The sequence below is a fragment of the Salvelinus alpinus genome, chromosome 27, assembly GCF_045679555.1.
Source record: "Salvelinus alpinus chromosome 27, SLU_Salpinus.1, whole genome shotgun sequence".
Classification (NCBI taxonomy): Eukaryota; Metazoa; Chordata; class Actinopteri; order Salmoniformes; family Salmonidae; genus Salvelinus; species Salvelinus alpinus.
Genome location: NC_092112.1, coordinates 33,769,282 through 33,793,034, shown reverse-complemented (window position 1 = coordinate 33,793,034; position 23,753 = coordinate 33,769,282). Strand labels below are relative to the sequence as shown.

The 23,753-nt window shown below is 43.5% G+C and overlaps 1 protein-coding gene across 5 annotated transcripts in view; it reads right to left on the bottom strand.

Annotated features, from left to right (window-relative positions):
• The window catches only part of ppp1r13bb (protein phosphatase 1, regulatory subunit 13Bb), an 86,306-nt gene that overhangs the window by 18,904 nt on the left and 43,649 nt on the right, over positions 1–23,753 (bottom strand). For 2 of the 5 annotated variants that reach the window (XM_071370408.1, XM_071370409.1), the window contains 6 exons: positions 15,451–15,552; positions 7,660–7,834; positions 6,808–7,007; positions 5,038–5,202; positions 4,299–4,491; positions 3,105–3,224 (listed from right to left, as the gene is read on the bottom strand). In XM_071370408.1, coding sequence (XP_071226509.1) covers positions 3,105–3,224; positions 4,299–4,491; positions 5,038–5,202; positions 6,808–7,007; positions 7,660–7,834; positions 15,451–15,552 — 955 coding nt within the window. The remainder of the gene's footprint in view (positions 1–3,104; positions 3,225–4,298; positions 4,492–5,037; positions 5,203–6,807; positions 7,008–7,659; positions 7,835–15,450; positions 15,553–23,753) is intronic. The other 3 variants (XM_071370410.1, XM_071370412.1, XM_071370411.1) reach the window with 2 other exon arrangements.

Genomic DNA, 23,753 nt, shown 5'->3' with positions numbered 1-23,753 from the left:
ATTTGGAAGACCCATTTGCAACCAAGCTTTAACTTCCTGACGGATGTCTTGAGATGTTGCTTCAATATATCCACATCATTTTCCTGCCTCATGATGCCATCTATTTTGTGAAGTGCACCAGTCCCTCCTGCAGCAAAGCACCCCCACAACATGATGCTGCCACCCCCGTGCTTCACGGTTGGGATGGTGTTCTTCGGCTTGCAAGCCTCCCCCCCTTTCTCCTCCAAACATAACGATTGTCATTATGGCCAAACAGTTCTATTTTTGTTTCATCAGACCAGAGAACATTTCTCCAAAAAGTACAATCTTTGTCCCCATGTGCAGTTGCAAACCGTAGTCTGGCTTTTTATGGCGGTTTGGAGCAGTGCTCCGCTTCATTGCTGAGCGGCCTTTCAGATTATGTCGATATAGGACTCGTTTTACTGTGGATATAGATACTTTTGTACCGGTTTCCTCCAGCATCTTCAAGGTCCTTCTGGGATTGATTTGTACTTTTCGCACAAAAGTACGTTCATCTCTAGGAGACAGAACGTGTCTCCTTCCTGAGCGGTATGACGGCTGCGTGGTCCCATGGTGTTTATACTTGCATACTATTGTTTGTATAGATGAATGTGGTACCTTCAGGCGTTTGGAAATTGCTCCCAAGGATGAACCAGACTTGTGGAGGTCTACCACTTTTTTTTCTGTCTGGCTGATTTATTTTGATTTTCCCATGATGTCAAGCAAAGAGGCACTGAGTTTGAAGGTAGGCCTTGAAATACATCCACAGGTACAACTCCAATTGACTCAAATTATGTCAATTAGCCTATCAGAAGCTTCTAAAGCCATGACATTTTCTGGAATTTTCCAAGCTGTTTAACTTCTTTGTGATAGGGGGCAGCATTTTCACTTTTGGATGAATTGCGTGCCCATAGTGAACTGCCTCCTACTCTGTCCCAGATGCTAATATATGCATATTATTATTACTATTGGATAGAAAACACGCTGAAGTTTCTAAAACTGTTTGAATGATGTCTGTGAGTATAACAGAACTCATATGGCAGGCAAAAACCTGAGAAAAAATCCAAACAGGAAGTGAGAATTCTGAGACTGGTCGATGTTAAAGTCATCGCCTATTCAATTCCCTGTAATATATGGATCTGTTTGCACTTCCTACGCCTTCCACTAGATGTCAACAGTCTGTAGAAAGCTGAACTCTAGTGTGATGTGGGGCCGGATGGGAGGTGTTTCAGTCATTGGTCTGGCAGATTGCCAGTTCTTGGTCACGCGCTTTCCTCATGATATCGCCATGCGTTCCATTACTTATAGAGACTGAAAAGAATTCTCCGGTTGGAACCTTATTGGATATAAATGATAACAACATCCTGAAAATTGATTCTCTACTAAGTTTGACCAGTCTATTCGACTTGTAATTGAAGTTTTCGTCCGACGTTTGCCTGCATCTGCGCGAGCGTTTGGACACGTGTACTACACATGCTAGCAAAAGTAGCTAATTGGACATAAGTAATGGACATTATCGAACAAAACAACGATTTATTGTGGAACTAGGATTCCTGGCAGTGCATTCTGATGAACATAATCAAAGGTAAGGGAATATTTATGATGTAACTTCTGTTGACTCCAACATGGTGGAGAAACGTTGTTAAATCTGAGCGCCGTCTCAGATTATTGCATGGTGTGCTTTTTACGTAAAGTTTTTTTATTTTTTTAATCTGACACAGCGGTTGCATTAAGAACAAGTGTATCTTTAATTCTGTGTAAAACATGTATCTTTCATCAAAGTTTATGATGAGTATTTCTGTTATTTGACGTGGCTCTCTGCAATTACTCCGGATATTTTGGAGGCATTTCTGAACATGGCGCCAATGTAAACCGAGATTTGTGGATATAAATATGCACATTATCGAACAAAACATAAATGTATTGTGTAACATGATGTCCTATAAGTGTCATCTGATGAAGATCATCAAAGGTTAGTGATTAATTTTATCTTTATTTCTGCTTTTTGTGACTACTATATTTTGCTGGGAAAACGGCTATGTTTTTCTGTGGCTATGTACTGAGCTAACATAATTGTTTGGTGTGCTTTCCCCGTAAATCCTTTTTGAAATCAGACATGTTGGCTGGATTCACAACATGTGTAGCTTTAATTTGGTGTCTTTCATGTGTGATTTCATGAAAGATGGATTTTTATAGTAATATATTTGAATTTGCCGCGCTACATTTTTTCTGGATTTTGGCCAAGTGGGACGCTACCGTCCCACCTATCCCAGAGAAGTTAAAGGCACAGTCAACTTCGTGTATGTCAACCTCTGACCCACTGGAATTGTGATAGTGAATTATAAGTGAAATAATCTGTCTGTAAACAATTGTTAGAAAAATTACTTGTGTCATGCACAAAGTAGATGTCCTAACCGACTTGCCAAAACTATAGTTTGTTAACAAGAAATTTGTGGAGTGGTTGAAAAACGAGTTTTAATGACTCCAACCTAAGTGTATGTAAACTTCTGACTTCAACTGTATGTTGTATTAGCCTATCGTCCTCGGGTTGTTTGTGTAACTAAGTGTGTAGCCCAGCAGGTCTATTGAATAGCCTACTATGTTTATGGCATTTCTTTTTCTGAGGAACCACTCCAAAAAACATTTTTTCTTATATTAGGTCCCTCAGCAGTTACGTTTTCAAGGTGGAGCACTTTCTGTAAATATTAAAAATAAATTACATGTTTGTTATATTATGTGTTGTGTAACTCATGACTTTATAAATGTGATAGCTCACATTATGTTTGATACAGAATAGTGAGTGCAGCAATCAGGATGGATTCACCAGGCTAGCAAGAGTTTTAAGTGTCCTTAAAAAAATTAAACTTGACATTACGAGCTAGAGTTTCCGAATGTGTAAAGGCCAGTGTCTAAGTCACATGCTGAAGATCCTGCCCACTACTGCAGAGGTAAGGTTCAAAGGGCCGTCCGTCCCTCCCGCTTGACAACCGCTCCAGGGTGAAGTTTCCCCTTGGTACAGATCTAGAACCAGCATCCCCTCCTCCAATCCTATCCAGGATCAGTGTCTAGGGACTACTTCACCCTACGCAACCTGCCACACTCACGGGACATGCCGTCCGAGCCACCCGAGCGCGCCTCCGGAGGGGAAGGGGGCAGTGGGTCCACCACGATGTCTAAATCAGACACCTTCCACGGGCCGAGGGGCTTTCGCACTGTGTCCGCCCCTGGACGAACGTGGTAGATAGGGATAGGAGTAGGGGTGTCACCCCCCCCCAGTGGAACAAAGACAATCACAGGACACCACAGCACGGGACGGGAGGGAAAGAGAAGGAAACGGAGGGAGGGAAACACAGGATACACCACAGAGTAAAAAAGGGGAGAGAAGGTTAGAGGAGGAGAGAGATAGAAAGAAAAAAAGTAATGAAGGAGTATCAACTGTAAAGCCTGTAAGGAGAGAGACATGGGCTTCAGGATCACTGGCGATGGTGATCATGGGGGACCAGAGGATTTGAGACTGGGAGGCTGTTCTTCGGCCTCCTGATGGATACTGCCTGCTCTGGGCAAAGTTTAAATATTTAAGCCAGATGAAAAGTATCCTTTGTAGTGTTAAATTATGCTTCCCCATCAGATTTTTGGATGCAGTTTAATGGTAAAATAAAATATTTAACAGATCACATAAGTTAAAACAAAGATCCTGCTATATCCATGACATTCAGTAGAAATATTGTATCAGATTTACAGGGGAAATTACCATGCAAATGTGTAGTCCTAACTGTCTGATAAGGACTTGGACCAGGGATGCAGCACTCTGTGTTTGCTGGTTTTTGGTATTTTAAATCAGTACCTGTTCTAAACCATGCATGCCTGGTGACGTGAATTCACCAATTGTGTTGCTGGGGGAAAACATGAGGACTACAGTTGTTCACGAGTGGCTAGGAAGCTCAATAATTAGTCTTCATGTGTCCCTCTCAAACACTATCAAATAAATCCATTGTCAAGTCATTATGGCTGTCTTGAAGTAGAGCCAAAGACAGAAAGAGTACAAACGTGAAGACATAGATAAAAGTTGAGAAAAAGAGATTGAATCATAGGAGAAAGCATGAGAGAGCAACAAAGACAGGTGAGTAATATGTCAGGTTATTGGAAAACCAACCACACAGAGTGCTCCGAGGTGCCCCAATCCTAACCTTAAGCATTAGTGGGAATAATGCAAAACTGACTCAAGATCAGCATCTTGGGGCAACTACACCCTATACCATACCGGGTGAAGAGAGTCCATGATGGCAAGGTAGACCAACCTGATTTGGAGCGGGCATGATTGGCTGGGGCGTTGACACCCAGTGTCTGGGGTTTCATAGGTTCGGGGGGTCCAGTGTAGCCTCCCTCTTGTCTACCCGGCAGAGGGACCTGAATGTAGGGCCCCACGGCTGCCACCCGGCCCAGAGTCCCTGGGGCCGGCTGGGGAGAGGGAGGCCCGTTGGTCCTGTTTAGCTTTAGGGAGAAAGAGGGGACCACAGAGAGAAAGCGTTGTGTGGAGGGAAGGGAACGAGAGGGGACCACAGAAAAAAGGATGGGGAAAGCAAGGGGGGACCACAGAGAAAGGGAAGATGGAAGGAGAGATTAGGGTTAGTATCAATATGAAGTAATGGACCCCATCGTAAGTGTGTGTATTGATGTGTATTGAGTCTTGTTATTATTTTCTTGTATTCTGTTCTGTTTAAGGGAATACACTATCCTGGGTTCTAATCTGTTTCTGCTCTCTTGCCAACTGCTTAGGCATTGGCAATGAGAGACAGGGAGTTGGCATGATGCTGATAGCAAACAGATTGGCACTTTACCAGCTTTTGAATGTCCCAAAAGAGCCAACAGAAGTGAGCTTACCCATACATATGACAGGTGGGTAGGAGAGTGTTTGTGTCCGTGCTGTGCATTCCTAGCCCAGGTTTTTATTGTAAGAGGCTATATTAATGCATAAGTTTGCTGTGTGTGTTTTCCTTAGTGTGAGTTTGTTTGTGCATTGTCCGTTCCTAGCCTTACAGGTAAGTTCTCTTTTTGACGTGCCTCAGCTTTTTTCTTATAGAGGCGCTCCCGCAGCTCTCCGATGCGCTTGTCCATGAGGGTCACCTCCATGTTGCGTTTGTTGAGCAGATCCTTCTGCTGCTGCAGCTTACTGTTCTGATCCTGGTTCAGCTTGTTCCGGATCTGAGGGTGACACACACACACACGCCAACAAACACACACAAACAAAAGCACACAGGTTCACACGCACATACACACAGAATAGAAAGACAAAGAGTTAGCACACAGGTATGAATATGGGAAGTAAAAATAGGCCCAGACTCACACACACGTGTGCACAAACATAACCCCAATAATACAAAAGTATATTTAGCATCTATTTCCATCTAGTTTGCTGTCCACAAGCAGCAGGCCGCAGAGTTGTTTCCCCATTGTGAAGTTTCACACAGAAGAAACGGCTAAGGAGATAGTCCTTTGCGTTTGTTTCGCCTACCAATCCAATGATTTTTAACGCACGGAAGGAGTGCACAAGTGCAAACTTGGGCCCAGATTTTCAAAACATTTAATCCATATCAAAATGATCCTGTGTTGTGTTAAATTATGCTCCCCTTCAGTTGTGGTCCCTCTTTTTTGGATGCAATTATAACACTGGACCAAATCTCTAACATATCACATACAATACAACAAATCAAATCGCGTGCACATATTTTCCAGATGTTATTGCGGGTGTAACGAAATGCTTATGTTCCTAGCTCCAACAGTGCAGTAATACCTAACAATACATGCAAATCCCCAAAATGAAAAGGTATTAAGAATATAGAAATATTAGAATGAGCAACTAGCTGGCTAGTAACAGTGACTGAAGTTCAGGACAGTGTATTGGGCGGAGGCCAGCTAGTGGTGACCATTTAACAGTCCGCATTCTAGATAGTAGCGGGGTGAACAGGCCGTGGCTCGGGTGGCTGAGGTCCTTGATAATCTTCTTGGCCTTCCTGTGACTCCGGGTGCTGTAGATGTCCTGGAGGGCAGCTTTGGGCTGACAGCACTACCTTTGGAGAGTCCTCGTTTACGGATGGTGCAGTTGCCGTACCAGGCGGTGACACAGCCCGACAAGATGCTCTTAATGATGCATCTGTAGAAATTTGTGAGGGTCTTAGGGGCCAAGCCACATTTCTTTAGCCCCCTGAGGTTGAAGAGGCACTGTTGTGCCTTCTTCACCACACTGTCTGTGTGGATAGACCATTTCAGGTTGTCAGTGATGTGTACACCAAGGAATTTGAAGCTTTTCACCCTCTCCACGTTGAGGGAGAGGTTATTTTCCTGGCAACACTCCACCAGTACCCTCAGTTCCTCCTTGTAGGTGGTCTCGCCGTTGTTGGTAATCAGGCCTATCACTTGTGTCACGTGGCTAGGCAGTCGTGGGTGAACAGGGAGAACAGGAATGGGCTAAGCACGCAACCTTGTGGGTCGCCCGTGATGAGGATCAGCATAGCAGAGGTATTGCTGCCTCCCTTCACCACTTGGGGTCGGCCCGTCAGGAAGTCCAGGACCCAATTGCATAGGGCGGGGTTCAGACCCAGGGTCCCGAGCTTAGTGATGAGCTTGGAGGGCACTATAGTGTTGAAGGCTGAACAGTGAACCATTGACAATTGGGTCAAATGAAGGCGAACAACATTGAATGGGGGAACAGAACTGATACAATACAGGATAATTTTGATCGGGATCAAAAGTTGGGCACTGGAGCAGAGGGTTTGTGATGGAACATTAGTTCAGAACACTAAACTCTACCTGCAGCTCCTGGTAGAGTTTGCGCAGCTCCAGGGCTGCAGTGCTGGTGACCTGTCCTCCCAGCGCAGACTGCAGGCCGTTGAGCTTTCCCCGCCGCAGGTCCTCCAGCTGCAGACTCAGCTGCTCTACCCGCAGCACAGCTGACTGCAGCTCCACCTGCTTTTCCTGGAACAGCCCACTCACCTGCTCAATCTCTGCCGCTTTAGGGGTGGAGGGAGGAGGATTTAGGATTTAGTTGAGTTTATCACACATATAGGTGCGGTTTCCCACAGCAGTTAAGTCTAATCCTTGACTTAAAAGCGTTTTTCAATGTACTTTTAAATCCAGGACTAGACTTAAACTGTGTCCGGGAAACCACCCCATCAAAAGACAACCTGATATATTTAAGCAACAAGGCCTGAGGAGGTGTGGTATGTGGCCAATATACCACGGTTAAGGGCTGTTCTTATGCACAACGCAACACAGAGCGCCTGGATACAGCCCTTGGCCGTGGTATATCAGCCATATATCACAAACCCCCGAGGTGCCTTATTGCTATTATAAAACTGGGTACCAATGTAATTAGAGTAGTAAAACTAAAATGTTTTGTCATACCCGTGGTATACGGTCTGATATACCACGTCTGTCAGGCAATCAGCATTCAGGGCTCGAACCACCCAATTTATAAAAAAATCATTGAGGATGACATAAAAGTTGAATTACTTATTTCCATTGTGGTCCATAGTACACACATTGTGGATAACATGGGACGCACATACACACACGTGGACACACAGTGTAGAGGTGAGTTGGGGTGAGGTGGATGGACACAGCGTACACGTGGTGGGTGTGTTTATACATGTGTAAACTTACACAGGTTGCCGTTGATAACTTTGCTGTAGTCCACCTGACCCCTCATGGCGCGGATCTTCTTAAGCTTGGCCTCCTGGCTCTCCACGCGCTCTTTGAGCCTCTGCAGCTTCTCGCTCTCAGACACCGACTGCTGCTGCCGCCGCTCCTGCTGCTTCAGGTAGCGCAGACGCTGCTCCTACAGATAGAGGGAGAGAAAGAAAATTAGAGAGAGAGAGACAGGGAAGGAGAAAAAGGGACAGGGAAGGAGAAAGCAAGAAGGGGAAATGGAAAGGGATGGAGAGGGGGGAAAAGAGTGATTAGAAATGGTCAACGGTCTTCAACCTGATGCATAGCGAACACATTTGAAGGTGTGAACATCATCTGCACGTGTGCATGGACAACACAGCAATCTGTAACAGCATGTGACATTCGTGGTTTAAGCCCATGTTACACTTCATACATACACTCCACCGGTCACACACACTTGTGTTGCACACTTTGATCACACATTGCTGGCACGCAAGCACACACAACAGTCCTCTCACAAGACCCTGATATACAGATGAGCTTCCATCTAATAGCTAAAAGTTCATCTATTCATCATTAATAATATAAACGGATGTCCATATAAGAAATACATTAGCGACTGGGTTTGAACTCTGAAGTAGGAAAGGAGGAGGAATGACTTCATCTCTCTGAGTTTCTCAACTGTGTGTTGCTCTAATTCAAGTTCCAAGAGAGGAGATGACAGGCCAATGTTTCCAAATGACTGCAGGGTTTCAAGTAGACCTACTTTTTAAAATAAAATCACTTCTCTGCCATTTGGCACAGAGGTTCCCTGCACGGCCAAATCGGTCAATCATGATGACGACCTAGTTTGGAGTCGAAACATTGTCCTTGTCTTAAAGACCTTGGGAACATCATACCAGTGTTAGGATTTATAGTTTTGTTCTACGTTACCCTTTCAGATCCAGCACCTGGGAAACATTTTTATTATTATGGGTGTGTACAGAAATATAGACTGCCTACATATTATCTCTTGGTCAATGCGTTCCTCTAATAAGGAGCCAAATCTACTAACAAGGTAAAGACTCTTTACAGACATTATAGCATTGGCTAAGCTAGCTTGAAGCTATTCCACAACGCTGGCTAGCAAGCCGCTGAGGCGAGCACTACAGCTAGCCTAATAGCTGGTGAATAATAGCTAATGTGGACCCACTCAAGACCAACAGAGAAATGCTCCGAATGTCATTCAGTGGAGGTAGGGTGAATTTGGCTGGCTGGACCACAAATGCAAATGGTTAAAATGAGAAAAAGAAAATGACAACCGCAAGAAGGCACACACAAAAACCTGCCTGCCTCACTCTCCACATAATGGAATTCAGCACCAAGTCTCTGCAATGGACAGCATTAATCATGTGCGCGCACACACACAGGCCAGCAGCATGACGGAACGTATGCTCCCTAGTCCCTACTGAATCCAGAAGTGTTTGGATGTGTTCCAAATGACCCTGTATTCCCTATAGTGCACTACTTTTTAAAAAAGGGCAAAAAAATGAATAAATGTTGTCACATACCCAACACTAACCGCTAGACTACGTGCCACCCTAATGTGCACTACCTAGGGAATAGGGGTCCATTTAGGATGCAACCCTTCACTGGCTAAGTGAATAGAAGCTATAAAATGGCCAGAGCTGCAGTGGCCTCACTGATACCCAACTACTCAGCCCCATGGCTCAGATGACTGAACAGTTTGAACAACTGTTGCAACTAATATTTCTAATGTCTTCCCAATGATATTTCACAAGATATAGGCTTAACTAAACATGTGATTATCGAGGTCATGACATTTAAATACTGGCATAAAAATTGTATTTCCACGGTCATAAAAAGTGCCATTGAAAATTATAAATGAATGTAATTTTTCTGTGTTGTGCTACATTTTGCAGGAAAACAGACTACTGCCAACAACACTGAAATAATACCTGAAAACTGAAGAGATTCTACATTGACGTTGATATTTGTTGAATCGGGAGTTTAAGTGCTGGACTATAACAAAAGCATGTGACCCTTTGCTTTCCTGAAAGCCTGACATCGGACGTCTTCTTATGGATGGAAAATGGGCACCATCAAATTCAAGTCTGGACCTCAAAGCATGGGTTGAATATGGTTGAGGGAACAGAAACGAAAAACAAAAAATAACATTTGAGGAACAGAAGCGGGAAATAAAGTGATCTACAGTGCCTTTAGAAAGTATTCACACCCCTTGACTTATTCCCCCAAAAATGTTGTTCCAGCCTGAATAAAAAAGGGATTCAATTAATTTCTCACCCACTACACACACACACACAATACCCCATAATGACAAATTGAAAACATGTTTTTAGAAATGTTTGCTAATTTATTGAAAATGAAATACAAAAATCTAATTTACATAAGAATTCACATCCCTGAGTCAATACTTTGTAGGAGGACCTTAGACAGCTATTAGAGCTGTAAATCTGTAAGAGCTTTCCACACCTGGATTGTGCAACATTTGACAAATTATTATTTTCAAAATACTTAAAGCGCTATCAATTTTATTGTTGATCATTGCTAGACAACCGTTTTCAGGTCTTGCCATAGATTGAAGTAGACTACTCAAGCACTCAGGAACATTCACTGTCTTCTTGGTAAGCAACTCCAGTGTAGATTTGGCTTTGTATTTTAGTTACGGTCCTGCTGAAAGGTGAATTGACCTCCCAGTGTTTGGTGGAAAGCAGACTAAACCAGGTTTACCTCTAGGATTTTGCCTGTGCTTAGCTCCATTACGTTTCTTTTTTTTTATCCTGAAAAACTCCCTAGTCCTTAACGATTAAAAGCATACCCATAACATGTTGCAGCCACCACTATGCTTGAAAATATGGAGAGTGATACTCAGTAATGTGTTGTATTGGATTTGCCCTAAACATAACACTTTGTATTCAGGACAAAAAGTGAATTGCTTTGTCATATTTTTTGCAGTGTTACTTTAGTGCAATTTTGCCAACAGGATGCAATTTTTTTGAATATTGTTATTCTGTACATGCTTCTTTCTTTTCACTGTCAGTAAGGTTACTATTATGGAGTAACTACAATATTCTTGATCCATCCTCAGTTTTCTCCTATCACAGTCATTAAACTTTGTAACTATTTTAAAGACACCATTGGCTTCATTGTGAAATAACTATGCAGTTTCCTTTCTCTCCCACAACTGAGTTTGGAAAGTTTTAAATGTTACATGCACAGGAATAGTGAAATGCTGCAGAAATGTTTTGGTACCTTTCCCCAGACCTGTGCTTCGAAACAATCCTGTCTTGGAGTTCTACAGACAATTCATTCCACCTCATGGCTTGGTCTTTGCGCTGACATGCACTGTCAACTGTGGGACCTTATATAGGCAGGTGTGTGCCTTTCCAAATCATTTCCAATCAATTGAATTTACCACAGGTGGACTCCAATCAAGTTGTAGAAACATCTTGAGGATGATCAATGGAAACATGATGCACCTGAGCTCAATTTGGAGTGTCATAGCAAAGGGTCCGAATACTTACGTAAATAAGGTATGTTTAAACACTAAGAAATGTATCAAATCAAATTTTCTAAAATTTCCTTGTCATTATGGGATATTGTGAGTAGATTGAGGGGAAGCAACTATTGAATCCATTTTAGAACAAAGCTATAACGTAACAAAATGTGGAAAAAGCCAAGGGGTTTGAATACTTTCCGAATGCACTGTACACAGCGCTCTTTCCATGACAGACTGACCAGGTGAATCCTGGTGAAAGCTATGTTCCCTTATTGATATCACTTGTTAAATCCACTTCAAATCAGTGTAGATGGAGAGGAGACAGGTTAAAGAAATATTTTTAAGCCTGGAGACAATTGAGACATGGATTGTGTATGCGTGTTAATGGGCAAGACAACATATTTAAGTGCCTTTGAATGGGGTATGGAAGTAGGTGCCAGGCGCACCAATTTGAGTGTCAAGAACTACAACGCTGCTGGGTTTTTCACACTCAACAGTTTCCCATGTGTATCAAGAACGGTCCACCACCCAAAGGACATCCAGCCAACTTGACAACTGTGGGAAGCATCTGAGTCAACATGGGCCAGCATCCCTGTGGACCGCTTCCGACACCTTGTAGAGTCCATGCGGCGACGAATTGAGGCTGTTCTGAGGGCAAAAGAGGGGTGTACAACTAAATATTAGGAAGGTGTTTCTAATGTTTGCTATACTCAGTGTATGATCACAAGTCATACACTATATACACACAAAAGTATGTGGACACCCCTTCAAATTAGTGGAGTCGGTTATTTCAGCCACACCGGTTGCTGACAGGTGTATAAAACCGAGCACACCGCTATGCAATCTCCATAGACAAACATTCGCAGTAGAATGGCCTTACTGAATAGCTCAGTGACATTCAACGTGGCACAGTCATAGGATGCCACCTTTCCAACAAGTCAGTTCGTCAAATTTCTGCCCTGCTAGAGCGGCCCCGGTCAACTGTAAGTGCTGTTATTGTGAAGTGGAAACATCTAGGAGCAACAACGACTCAGCCGCAAAGTGGTAGGCCTCACAAGCTCACAGAACGGTACCGCAGAGTGCTGAAGTGCGTAGCACATCTGTCCTCGATTGCAACACTCACTACTGAGTTCCAAACTGCCTCTGGAAGCAACTTCAACACAAGAACTGTTCATCGGGAGCTTCATGATATCGGTTTCCATGGCAGAGCAGCCACACACAAGCTGAAGATCACCATGCGCAATGCCAAGCGTCGGTTGGAGTGGTGTAAAGCTCACCGCCATTGGACTCTGGAGCAGTTAAAACGTGTTTTCTGGAGTGATGAATCACACTTCACCATCTGGCAGTTCAATGGACAAATCTGAGTTTGGCGGATGCCAGGAGAACGCCACCTACCCCAATGCGTAGGTCCAACTGTAAAGTTGGGTGGAGAAGGAATAATGGTCTTGGGCTGTTTTTCATGGTTCGTGCTAGGCCCCTTAGTTCCAGTGAAGGGACATTATACGCTACACAGCATACAATGACATTCTAGACGATTCTGTGCTCAAACTTTGTGGCAACAGTTTGGGGAGGACCCTTTCCTGTTTCAGCATGACAATGTCGCCGTGCACAAAGTGAGGTCCATAGAGAAATGGTTTGTCGAGATTGGTGTGGAAGAACTTGACTGGCCTGCACAGAGCTGACCTCAAAACCATAGAACAACTTTGGGATGAATTGGAACGCCGACTGCGAGCCAGGCCTAATTGATGTGCCCTTGAGAAAGGCACTTAACCCTAATTGTTCCAGAGTTGCCGCTAATAATGGCAGACCCTGGCCTTGACCGCACTCTACGAGGCGGTCTCAGGGAGAGCGGGATATGCAAAAAACACATTTTCAATACACACGTGTACGTGTGAAATAGATAAAAAATAAGCACCCACCAAATTATTATAACACTAAAATAAAGTGCAATGTGCATGTGAAATCAATATGTGACCGCGGCTCAGACAGGCCTATGCTATAATGTTTTCTTACATAGAAAAATATATGCGCACTTGTGTGACTCTCATAAAGGGGTAGCAAAGTGCTTCTCATTTCCCATTCCTGGGTAATGTGACGGGCTGTCACTGTTAAGAAGCTCTCTGTAGCCCTGGAGGTCCATCTATCCGTAGTAAGAGGTACACATGGTGAATTGGACAATTCATTGACAACTTCAGCTTGCGTGTACTACCTGTTTGCTTAAATGATCGCCAGAGGACAAAGTTTGTAACATGGCTCGAGCACCTTTCACGAGATGCTGAAACCCCCTATTCTTCTCAACCACTGAGAATAGGGGCATATCTGTAGATATAGACATACCTATCGCTATTACAATTTCTTTGGTCCGGTCAGAATCCTCTGTGAAGGGCTGCCGCTTGAATGGAGAGGGGAGACGAAGTCGTGTTATTGTTTTTTTTGCGTTTCTGTCTTGCTCCGGTGGTAGGAATACTGGGGTGATGTCGGCGTAAATGTGTCAACATGTTTGAGGTGTTGGCAGCTGCATAGGCTATTCTCGTTGAGCAGTGGCGACATACTCTTAAGGTCTATCGCCGTTGGTATCTACTGGGAAGTAAACATTTAAACGATGGAGAATCCTCCTGGTTTATCGATCCCACCACTCGCCATTGTACAGAACTAGTTCCCGGCTGCGCCTCACAAAAGGACAGTTTGAAATTAGCCAATTGAGATTAGAATTTTGATTACAACATGCGGACAGGTTCTAGTTATTTTAATGGAATAGCCTGAAAGGTTTTTTCAGCTGATTTACTCAAGAGGCATACAACGCAGCATAGGCACAGTGTTTTGTTTTTTTGTGTGTGTTTTTTAAATACCGGTATTCATTTGGATTTACAGTGCCGAACGAACCGAGGTCGCAGCACCAAACGGTTCAGTGCAAATGTGTACCGTTGCACCCCGAATTAAAACACTTTCAAAATGTTCTAGAGCATTCACTGATATCTATTAATTAAAATTATATGCAATTGGATTCTATAAATTGTGTTAACATCAGGAAATCTGATGTGAAACCTGCCCAGTACATTGCACTCTGTATGAAAATCCCTTAGGAGTGCATCACATCCAGAAAAGAGGTAGTTAACCCATTTTCACTAAATGCCTTCATAATGAGTGCACCAAACTTTACTTAAAGCTAGAAAAAGTCTAAATAATAATGCTTAGCTATTGCTGATTTAACCATAGGGTCATAGACATTTATAGAGATCACAACATTGTATCTGTCCCATTATGGAGTCGGACTTCACAGGCACCATCATTTTGAAGTAGTCAATTTCCTTCTTCTACTACATCCATGAGTTGGTAAAAAACTTAAAGGGTGCATACTGCCACCTGGAGTGTGTTATTTGAACCAGTATAAAGTCAAGGTTGGCGATTTACTGCCACCTACAGGTATGGAATATTCACTCACAAGTATAATTGACTAATCCCTCCTGATGACCTGCAGAGAATTATGTGATCCTTCCTTAACCCATAGGTAGTCCCACCCGGTTGACTACTTCAAAATGGTTAAAGTCCTCAATGCCACAGCCTATGCTAAAACAGGCTTTTGGGCACTAGCGTCCTCTTCAACATCTCTATGCTATATTGCTATGCAACAGACTACAAGTGACAACTATAAAACCAATACACTACTAGATTTGAATCTCTTGCACTTGTATTATATCACAGTATGACCAATTTCCCTAAAACAAGTAGCCTATGTAGTTCTACCATTTGTAACATTGTTGTTTCAATGATGAGTCTACGTAAATCATTAGCTATGGATGGCAAAATGTTTTTTAAGATGAGATCCACCCAATAGAATGTTCCATTGTTGTTTAATAGTCATTTTCAATGAGCATGTGAACATTCCAACTTGTCTCAACATTCCTTAAAATCAGCCTGCAAACATTCTATTGCTTAAACTCCCATACAACAAGATATAGAAAAGTGTAAAAAAAAAAGCTATTTTTTTGGAGAGGGTATCATATCTATTTGATCAGGGGCTTGTGGGGAACAATTTAATACTATCAAACCACCCCAAAGTGGACAAATCTCTAATCAAGGACAGATTTAGACCTGGGACACCAGGTGGGTGCAATTAATTATCAGGTAGAACAGAACCAGCAGCACTCTGGACCTCCAGACTGGGATTTGAATACCCCTGGAATACATTAGCTCTGACCCTCTTATAAAGCTTTTCTTCCAGTAAGTAAAGAAAATGATGTGTACACAAACACACCATAGGTTACCTTGGCAACAAGCATCTGTTGCTGGGCCTCGATCTGCTGCTGTTGCCGTGTGGCCATCTCCTGCAGCTCCGAGAGCGTGAGCTCCACGCGGGGGTTCCCCACCTACACACAAAGTGAGAGGGGAAAAGAGAACATAGAAAGTGAGAGAGAGAGAGAGAGAGAGAGAGAGAGAGAGAGAGAGAGAGAGAGAGAGAGAGAGAGCGAGAAAGGGAGAAAAAAAAGAGGGAGAGAAAGAGAGAAGGGAGTGGCAGAGAGAAAGAAGGGATAGGTGGAGAGCGAGAGAGCAGAAGGGAGTGGTAAAGAACGAGAGAGGGAGAGAAAAGGAGTGGTGGGAGAGAGAGATAAGGGAAAGAGAAAAAAAGGAAATGAGAGGGAGAACAGGAGATAGACGTTAGTAGGGATGTTCTGATGTGTTATCCATTTGTTTATCTCCTCAGCCCTGAAGAGGAATTCTGCATCCCAAATGGCACCCTTTCCCCTATATCTCATAGATCTAGTCAAAAGTAGTGCACTATAGGGATTAGGGTGCCATTTGGAATGAAGCCGAAGAGCCAGAGCACATTGGCTCAGCCAGAAAAAGAAAATGAGCTACAGCGGTCAGCAGCAGACCCATAATCTAGATAGAAAAAAACCACACTAACTGCAGGGAGGACAATCAAAGCATAGAGATCGCCCAGTGCTGGGATGGTCATTATTTTAGTAGTGGGTGTACACAGTACAGCCTACAAACAAGTAGCCCAGGGAAGCTTCTGCACACAAGTTTGTTTTGGGACACAGCAAAATATTGCCTGCGGGTATATCTATTTATTAATTATATTTATTTATATCTATCCATTAATTTATCTATTTACTCATTGCAGTTCAATGCTGGTTATATAATATATGTGGTCCTGTGTGGCTCAGTAGAGAATGGCGCTTGCAACTCCATGATTGCAAGTTTGATTCCCGCTGGCGCCATCCATATGAAAACGTATGCATGGACTACTGTAAGTGGTATATACTGCTAAATGGCATGTTGTAGATCGGGGTTCCCCAACTGGCGGCCCGTGAGCCAAATTCGGCCTGCGAGTGATTTTATTTAAATTGTTGGACATAAAAGACTAAAAACACCAGCAAATCAGCGCGAAGTTATTTTGATTTTGGAAATCTGTTCCCAAGTATTCCCACACATAATAGAGCGATATACACTACATGACCAAAAGTATGTGGACATCTGCTCGTCGAACATTTCATTCCAAAATCATGGGCATTAATATGGAGTTGGTCCCCTTAATTTTTTTTTACATTTGTTTTAAATATTGAGTTGGTCCCTCCTTTGCTGCTATAAGAGCCTCCACTCTTCTGGGAAGGCTTTCCACTATATGTTGGAACATTGCTGCGGGGACTTGCTACCATTCAGCCACAAGAGCATTAGTGAGGCCAGGCACTGATGTTGGGCGATTAGGCCTGGCTGGTAGTCTGCGTTCCAATTCATGGGGTTGAGGTCAAAGCTCTGTGCAGGCTGGTCAAGGTCTTCCACACCGATCTCGACAAACCATTTCTGTATGGACCTTGCTTTTTGCATCGGGGCATTGTCATGCTGAAACAGGAAAGGGCCTGCACCAAACTGTTGACAAAGTTGGAAGCACAGAATCGTCTAGAATATTATTGTATGATGTCACGTTAACATTTCCCTTCAATGAAACTAAGGGGCTTAGCCTTAATCATGAAAAACAGGCACAGACCATTATTCCTCCACCAAACTTTACAGTTGGCACTATGCATCGGGGCAGGTAGCGTTCTCCTGACATCCGCCAAACTCTGATTTGTCCGTCATACTGCCAGATGGAGAACCATTTTTTATTTCACCTTTATTTAACCAGGTAGGCAAGTTGAGAACAAGTTCTCATTTACAATTGCGACCTGGCCAAGATAAAGCAAAGCAGTTCGACACATACAACAACAGAGTTACACATGGAGTAAAACAAACATACAGTCAATAATAACCATGATTCATCACTTCAGAGAACATGTTTCCACTGCTCCAGAGTCCAAAGGCTGCGAGCTTACACTACACCAGCCGACGCTTCGCATTGTGCATGGTGATCTTAGGCTTGTGTGCAGCCTTGGAAAGCATTTCATGAAGCTCCCGACGAACAGAAATTTGACGAACTGACTTGTTGGACAGGTGGCATCCTATGACGGTGCCGCATTGAAAGTCACTGAGCACTTCATTAAGGCCATTCTACAGCCAATGTTTATCTATGGAGATTGCATGGTTGTTTGCTCGATTTTATACACCTGTCAGCAACGGGTATGTCTGAAATAGCCAAATCAACTAAATTTGAAGGGGTGTCCACATACTTTGTATATATAGTGTATGTTATTGCATACAAATGTAAGTAAGGTATGAAATTATTATGTTTTCAATCTAATTTTATTTGTCACATGCTTTGCAAACAACAAGTGTAGACTAAGAGTGAAATGCTTACTTACGGCCCTTCCCAACAATACAGAGAGCAAGAAAATAATAAGTAAAACGTGTAATAATAAATACACAATGAGTTACAATAACTTGTCTATATACACGGGGTACCAGTCAAATATTATGTCTGTTTGGGCTTCTTGGGGTCAATTTGCAATCAACTAATTATGTTCCAGCCCCCTAACGATTCACTCATGAATATAAATCTTCCTTATTTTAGTCTAATGCAGCAATACTCAACAGGACCACTGCCGTCCGGATCTAGACCGGGGTCAATATGGACTGCCGCAAACGACTTGACTCAATTTAGCAGCCGGGTGAATCACAGCTGTGAGAGCAACAGTATCAGTCTCTTTACACAGACGGCGCTCAGTTCCTATCACAACATCATGCGGGGCAGCGATAGGGTCGCTATGGCAATGGGGCACTGGGAGGGGGTGGATAATTGGACTAAGCACATGTTCTCGAAGGCCGGAACTCGGGGGAAAACAATAATTCCTGTGTTCTCCGACTGTCCTGGTGGAACAGAGCCTCTATCGGTTCAGAGGTCAAGTCAAACCTTCTTCTCATCCCTCGAGTCCCGACTTCAAACCAGCCGGGTTGTGGAAACAAATACCTTTCTTGAAGTCCAATGGCTATAGGTGGGTAACATAAACACACCTAAAGCTGCATATACAAGGATGATGTAAACTGTGTTTAGACAGTAATGCATCCTCTTCAAAGCACATAGCTGAACAAGGGTAAACCTTATTGAAAGAGCATAGCTACCTCCAAAGGTGTTGCCTGGCTTCGGCAGAGCCTCAGAGCCATAAGCAGTATTGAAATGGCAAAGAACCCCTAGCCAGGGCCTATGGAAAGTGTATTGAAAAAGGGGAGATTAAATGTCATGGTTGTCTTACACACATCAAACAGCACACTATAGTTCAGCAAGATATGAAGGAAAATTTGGAAATCAAGACAACTGTGTGTCGTCTACTTTGTTCTGGTTTTTGGTCTTCTGAAAATGGTATGCAAACTTCACAGACCCTGACCAAATCTGGGGACGTATGTATCAAGCTTTTCAGAGTAGGATTGCTGACCTAGGATCAGGTCGACCTCTGTCCATATAATCTTATTTGCTGGCAAAACTGATCTTAACTTCGCGCTCCTACTCTGAGACTCTTGATACAAAAGGCCACAGGTCCTTCGAAGTGTAAAAAAGACATCACGATAAAAAGGGTTGCAGTGACCAATGCTGAGTTCTGTTTTACTACACAGATTAAGAGGGGGGAGCAGAACGTCAGGAGGGGAAAGACAGATCGTACAAAAGAAAATGTAATTCTGCCACTTTAAGTGATAGAATTGGAAAAAGAATTTGCCAATCTATCTATATCTATATAAGACACAGATAATAAGTACAAGCTCTGGCTGATGTGTTGCTATGAACTACAAGAGGTAAAACCAATCCAGGTCTGTTCACTATGCTCCTTTCAAAATTCACTGATAAATTAGTCCACATGGAAAACTAAAGGCATAGGAACCGTAAATAACTTTAATAGGAAATAGATTTTTTTTCGATGACAGAATATAAAATAAAAAACATTTTGGACTGACCAATGTAGACCTTAACTTCATAGTTACACATCACAAAAGGTTTGTGTGTGTGCATGTGTCCCGTTAACGCTCTGGGATTACCCAGTAAAAAATTGGGAATGGCTCGGAGACCACAATGTCACTGGACGGTTACCAATTGCCGATTGCCTTATTAGATTAAAATGGAGGGTCCACCCACTGGAAATCCTTCTGAAAAAGCCAGACAAGAGAAAGCTACATTTGGGTAATCCCATGGTAACAGAATTATGATAAGAATCAGATATTGAGCTTTAAAATGTATACCAAACAAAAACCATTGATTTCAAAGTTTAGTTTAACAAACCATATGCACAAGGACTACTTTCATAAATGTCCACAGAAAATGTTACAAAACCTAATTTTCAGGAAGTACTGTGCAGATACAAAGTTAGGTAACAGAATTAAACTGAGGAACATTTTACCGTTATTCTGTTACCGAACTTTGCATCTGGCCAATTTTTCCAGTAAATATTTTTTTATTTACTATGTAAATTATTCAAAGTAGTCATTGTGCATAGAGATGTATGGCTTGTTAAACTTTGAAATCAATGTTTTTTGTTTGGCATACATTTTTTATGTAAAACATCAGTCTCTGCGTAATTCCGTTACCGTGGAATTGCCCATTTCTAATCCCAAGCAGACTCAACACACTGGCTACGTCTCGATTATCCCTCCTTCCTCCCAAAGTTTGCACTTGTTCACTTCCCTTCACTGATTTAAGAGGAAATGACTGGTATAAGAAGTATGGTGGAAACTCCCCCCTAGCCCACACCACCAATCCAATGATTTTAGATTTGTGCTAAGTAGTGAACGAGTATACATTTCAGGAGAAAATAGATATTATTGTGATGCATCCACTGTTGTGCCATTGCTCATTCTGCTGTCCGTCGTTACCTGAAGAGAGTGGGGCAAGGAAGGGGAGCAGGGAAGAGCTGAAATCAAGGACTAGTAACGAGTTAGCGAGGCGGGGAAAAAAACATGGAAAAGAGATGGGGGTTGATGTTTTGGGATATGCTAGCCAGCTGCGAATAGTCCTAGTCTCTGTCCCACACACACATCTGATTCCCAGTCCACATTTGGAATTCAGTACCAGATTTCACAGAGCGACCAAGATCCACAACAGTTTGACACAGCATTCCAAAACGACCTGCTTGTGCGATTCAAACTTTTGACAATTTCCTTGTCATCACAGTGCCACTTCTACCGACTATGTTTGTTCTCCTATTGCATCACTATTACTGAATGAATCGCATCACGATCATCAATCGCCATATTATACTTTTAATCTATTTTTTAAGTGCAGACTCGCTTTCGCTTTGAGAGACAGGTAGAAAAAGTTCAAACAGTTAGAAAAGCTCTCTCGTTGAGATATCGGGCTATTCTTCAATGTTGAAATGGTACACATCTGTAGATGCTCTACAAAGTCCGTAACATGTCAACTGCACGTCGGTTGTCTTTCAACCAGAACGTGTCTGTAGTCCATCTACAAACTATCACTAGACTATCAACAGCTTTATTTCTGCAGAGCAGCTATAGTGTCTGTAAATATACAACAAATGCACACAGTCCCGAGTTGGCTGCGTGGTTCAGATAGAGGGTTGAGATCGCCTTACCTCCCAAGTGTTTCCCCAGCTTCAGTGAGTGAATCCCGGGTGCGTGTATGTGTGGGCTCTGCCTCACAGACAGGAGGGATGGAGTGGACGATAGTAGAGGGAGAGGGTACTGACTCAACTCAGGCAGGATGTGCCCCACACACACAGAAAGCCACAGGCACGCAGAACCACGCTCCAGTGCACCCGGGCGACACAGCCTCACTGATGAGGCCCACGGGAAAAATAAACACACACAGACCGCCGAAAGGAGAGTGAGAGAAAGTCTGGGTGAAATTGAGAGAAAGGAAGAGAGAGCGAGAGGGAGGGGGGCTGAGAGAAAGAGAAGGGGATCACCATGAGAATAAAGAAGACAGGAGAGAGAGAGAGGGAAGGCCATGTCTTACCCTCCCATTCTCTAAAGGGCATGTGTCCCCTGGGGATTATAGAGCTCCTCTCTCCCTGGGCCTAGTCCCCCGTGTGTGTGTGTGTGTGTGTGTGTGTGTGTGTGTGTGTGTGTGTGTGTGTGTGTGTGTGTGTGTGTGTGTGTGTGTGTGTGTGTGTGTGTGTGTGTGTGTGTGTGTGTGTATATATGTGTAGTTTCGTTGCTTGTGTGTAGGAGTGCTTGTGTAAGTGTCATGAGTGTGAGAAAGTGCACGCTTGCATGTGTGTTTGTGGGAGAGAGTAACTGTGTGTGCGTGTTTGTGTTACACTTTTTCAGAGAGCGTTCCACATGTGGGCTGAGCGGCGAAAAGCCCCTTGCTCGACCAGAGCCCCGCGGATAACCACAACACTGATCCTCTTAGGATGGTTATGTCATCATACTGCCCTAATCCTCCAAACTACACAGGAGAGTACTGCGCTTCCTTATACATTCAAGGTTAACACACACAGGCTAGTGGGCAACATGCTATGGATCAGGGGGTAATGTTTGTTTGGGTTGTCAGTGGGGTGCAATGGGGTGGGGGGGAACAGGAGGGCAAGATGGATGGGGTTTACTGAGTGCATGGAGATTTAAAGAGTTGCCCAACAATGGGATGTCATCCGATTATATGGCCAAACGAATAGGCTGTAGAAGCATTTGTGGACAGGACACCCCCTGCTCTGCCTAAAGTAGGAGAATGTGCGCACACAATATTATTCTGTACAATATGTGTGGATATTCACGCACACCCACTTTGAGGGGGTAGGGGGAACTGATCCTAGATCTGTACTAGGTCTACAGGAAACATGCAGTTTGAGCGAGAGTCAGACTTGGTGGATTGTGTTCTGGCAGCACCCTCTGGGTTGTATTCACTAGGGACCAAACAGAAGCAAATGGACTGAAACAGGGAGGGCCCTAACTGAACTACCTGAAGAAACACTCGTAAAACGTTTTGCCATGGTTTGCACTAATAAATACAACCTAGGGGACACCCACCTGAGAAGGAGACACGCTCTACCGGCGAGCTAGCGTTAGCCATGTCTGGCTAATCCGCGAGCTAGCCGACAGTCCACCTTCCCTAGCTAAAACGCAACACTGCTCCCTGTGGTACTCACACACACACTGACATGCTCGCACATCCATGAACATCCACATGCATGTGCGCACACGCAAACACATCTGGATAATGAATAGTTGGAGAAAGTATGCCAAAGGGACCAGATGAGGCAATGTGGTGTGTCGCGATGCGGTCATCACATGCCATCACATGCCAGAGGCTGCTGTTATCATGGAGCCATTCTCTAACAAATGCATGCATGCACACTAGTGGTGCGCGGGTCAGCTGTTTGATCACCCGCACCCAATTGCTAATAACCCATCTGCAACTGCCCGACTATATGTGATAAAGTGATAACTTGAGGCCATCACCAAATTCTAACCCGCTCATATAGAAAATGCGCTGTAGGCTACAGTATTTTATTTTATTTTTTTACAGGGGGTACAGGATTTTTGGGGGGCTGATTTACACACACCGAGTATACCAAACATCAGGGACGCCTTCCTAACATTGAGTTGCATATTCACTTTTTCTGCCTGTTCCCAAAAGTATTTGGTGATTGGTGGTTAGGCTATTTGGCACGCAAACAGTTCAGCCCTAAAGCGTAGACTTAGGCACTAATGCCAGACGGTATTAAATAACAAAACATTTTAAAACTAAAATGTAGCCAATAGATATAAATTGCAAAAGAATGATAAATCCATAAAAGGTATTGTTTTCTCTTTATTTAACCCACCCTTCATCCACACAATATTTAATTACCCTAAACCCGCCTGCCCAGCGGCTATAACCACAGCAACGGTGGGTTATGAGTTAACCTGTGCATCACGAATGCGCACACACACGCACTGCAGTTTACTAATGCCAGAAAGTGGGACTGCTATGGGAGTCATTTAGTGCAGTTATGTGAAAGAGGGTGACTGACATGCATTGAGTGTTTCCAAGAAACTCTTCATTGGTCTTCATTTGTCAAACCGGCATTGACATGAGCGTGGATTTTAGCACATAAGTGCACATGTGCAAAAGCTCATGTCTGATACGTCAAAGTTTCGTAACTGTCTTAACCAGGCTGCATCACATCCGGCTGTGATTGTGCGCCGCCCTAAGGGACTCCCAATGGGCCCAGCGTCGTCCGGGTTTGGCCGGGGTAGGCAGTCA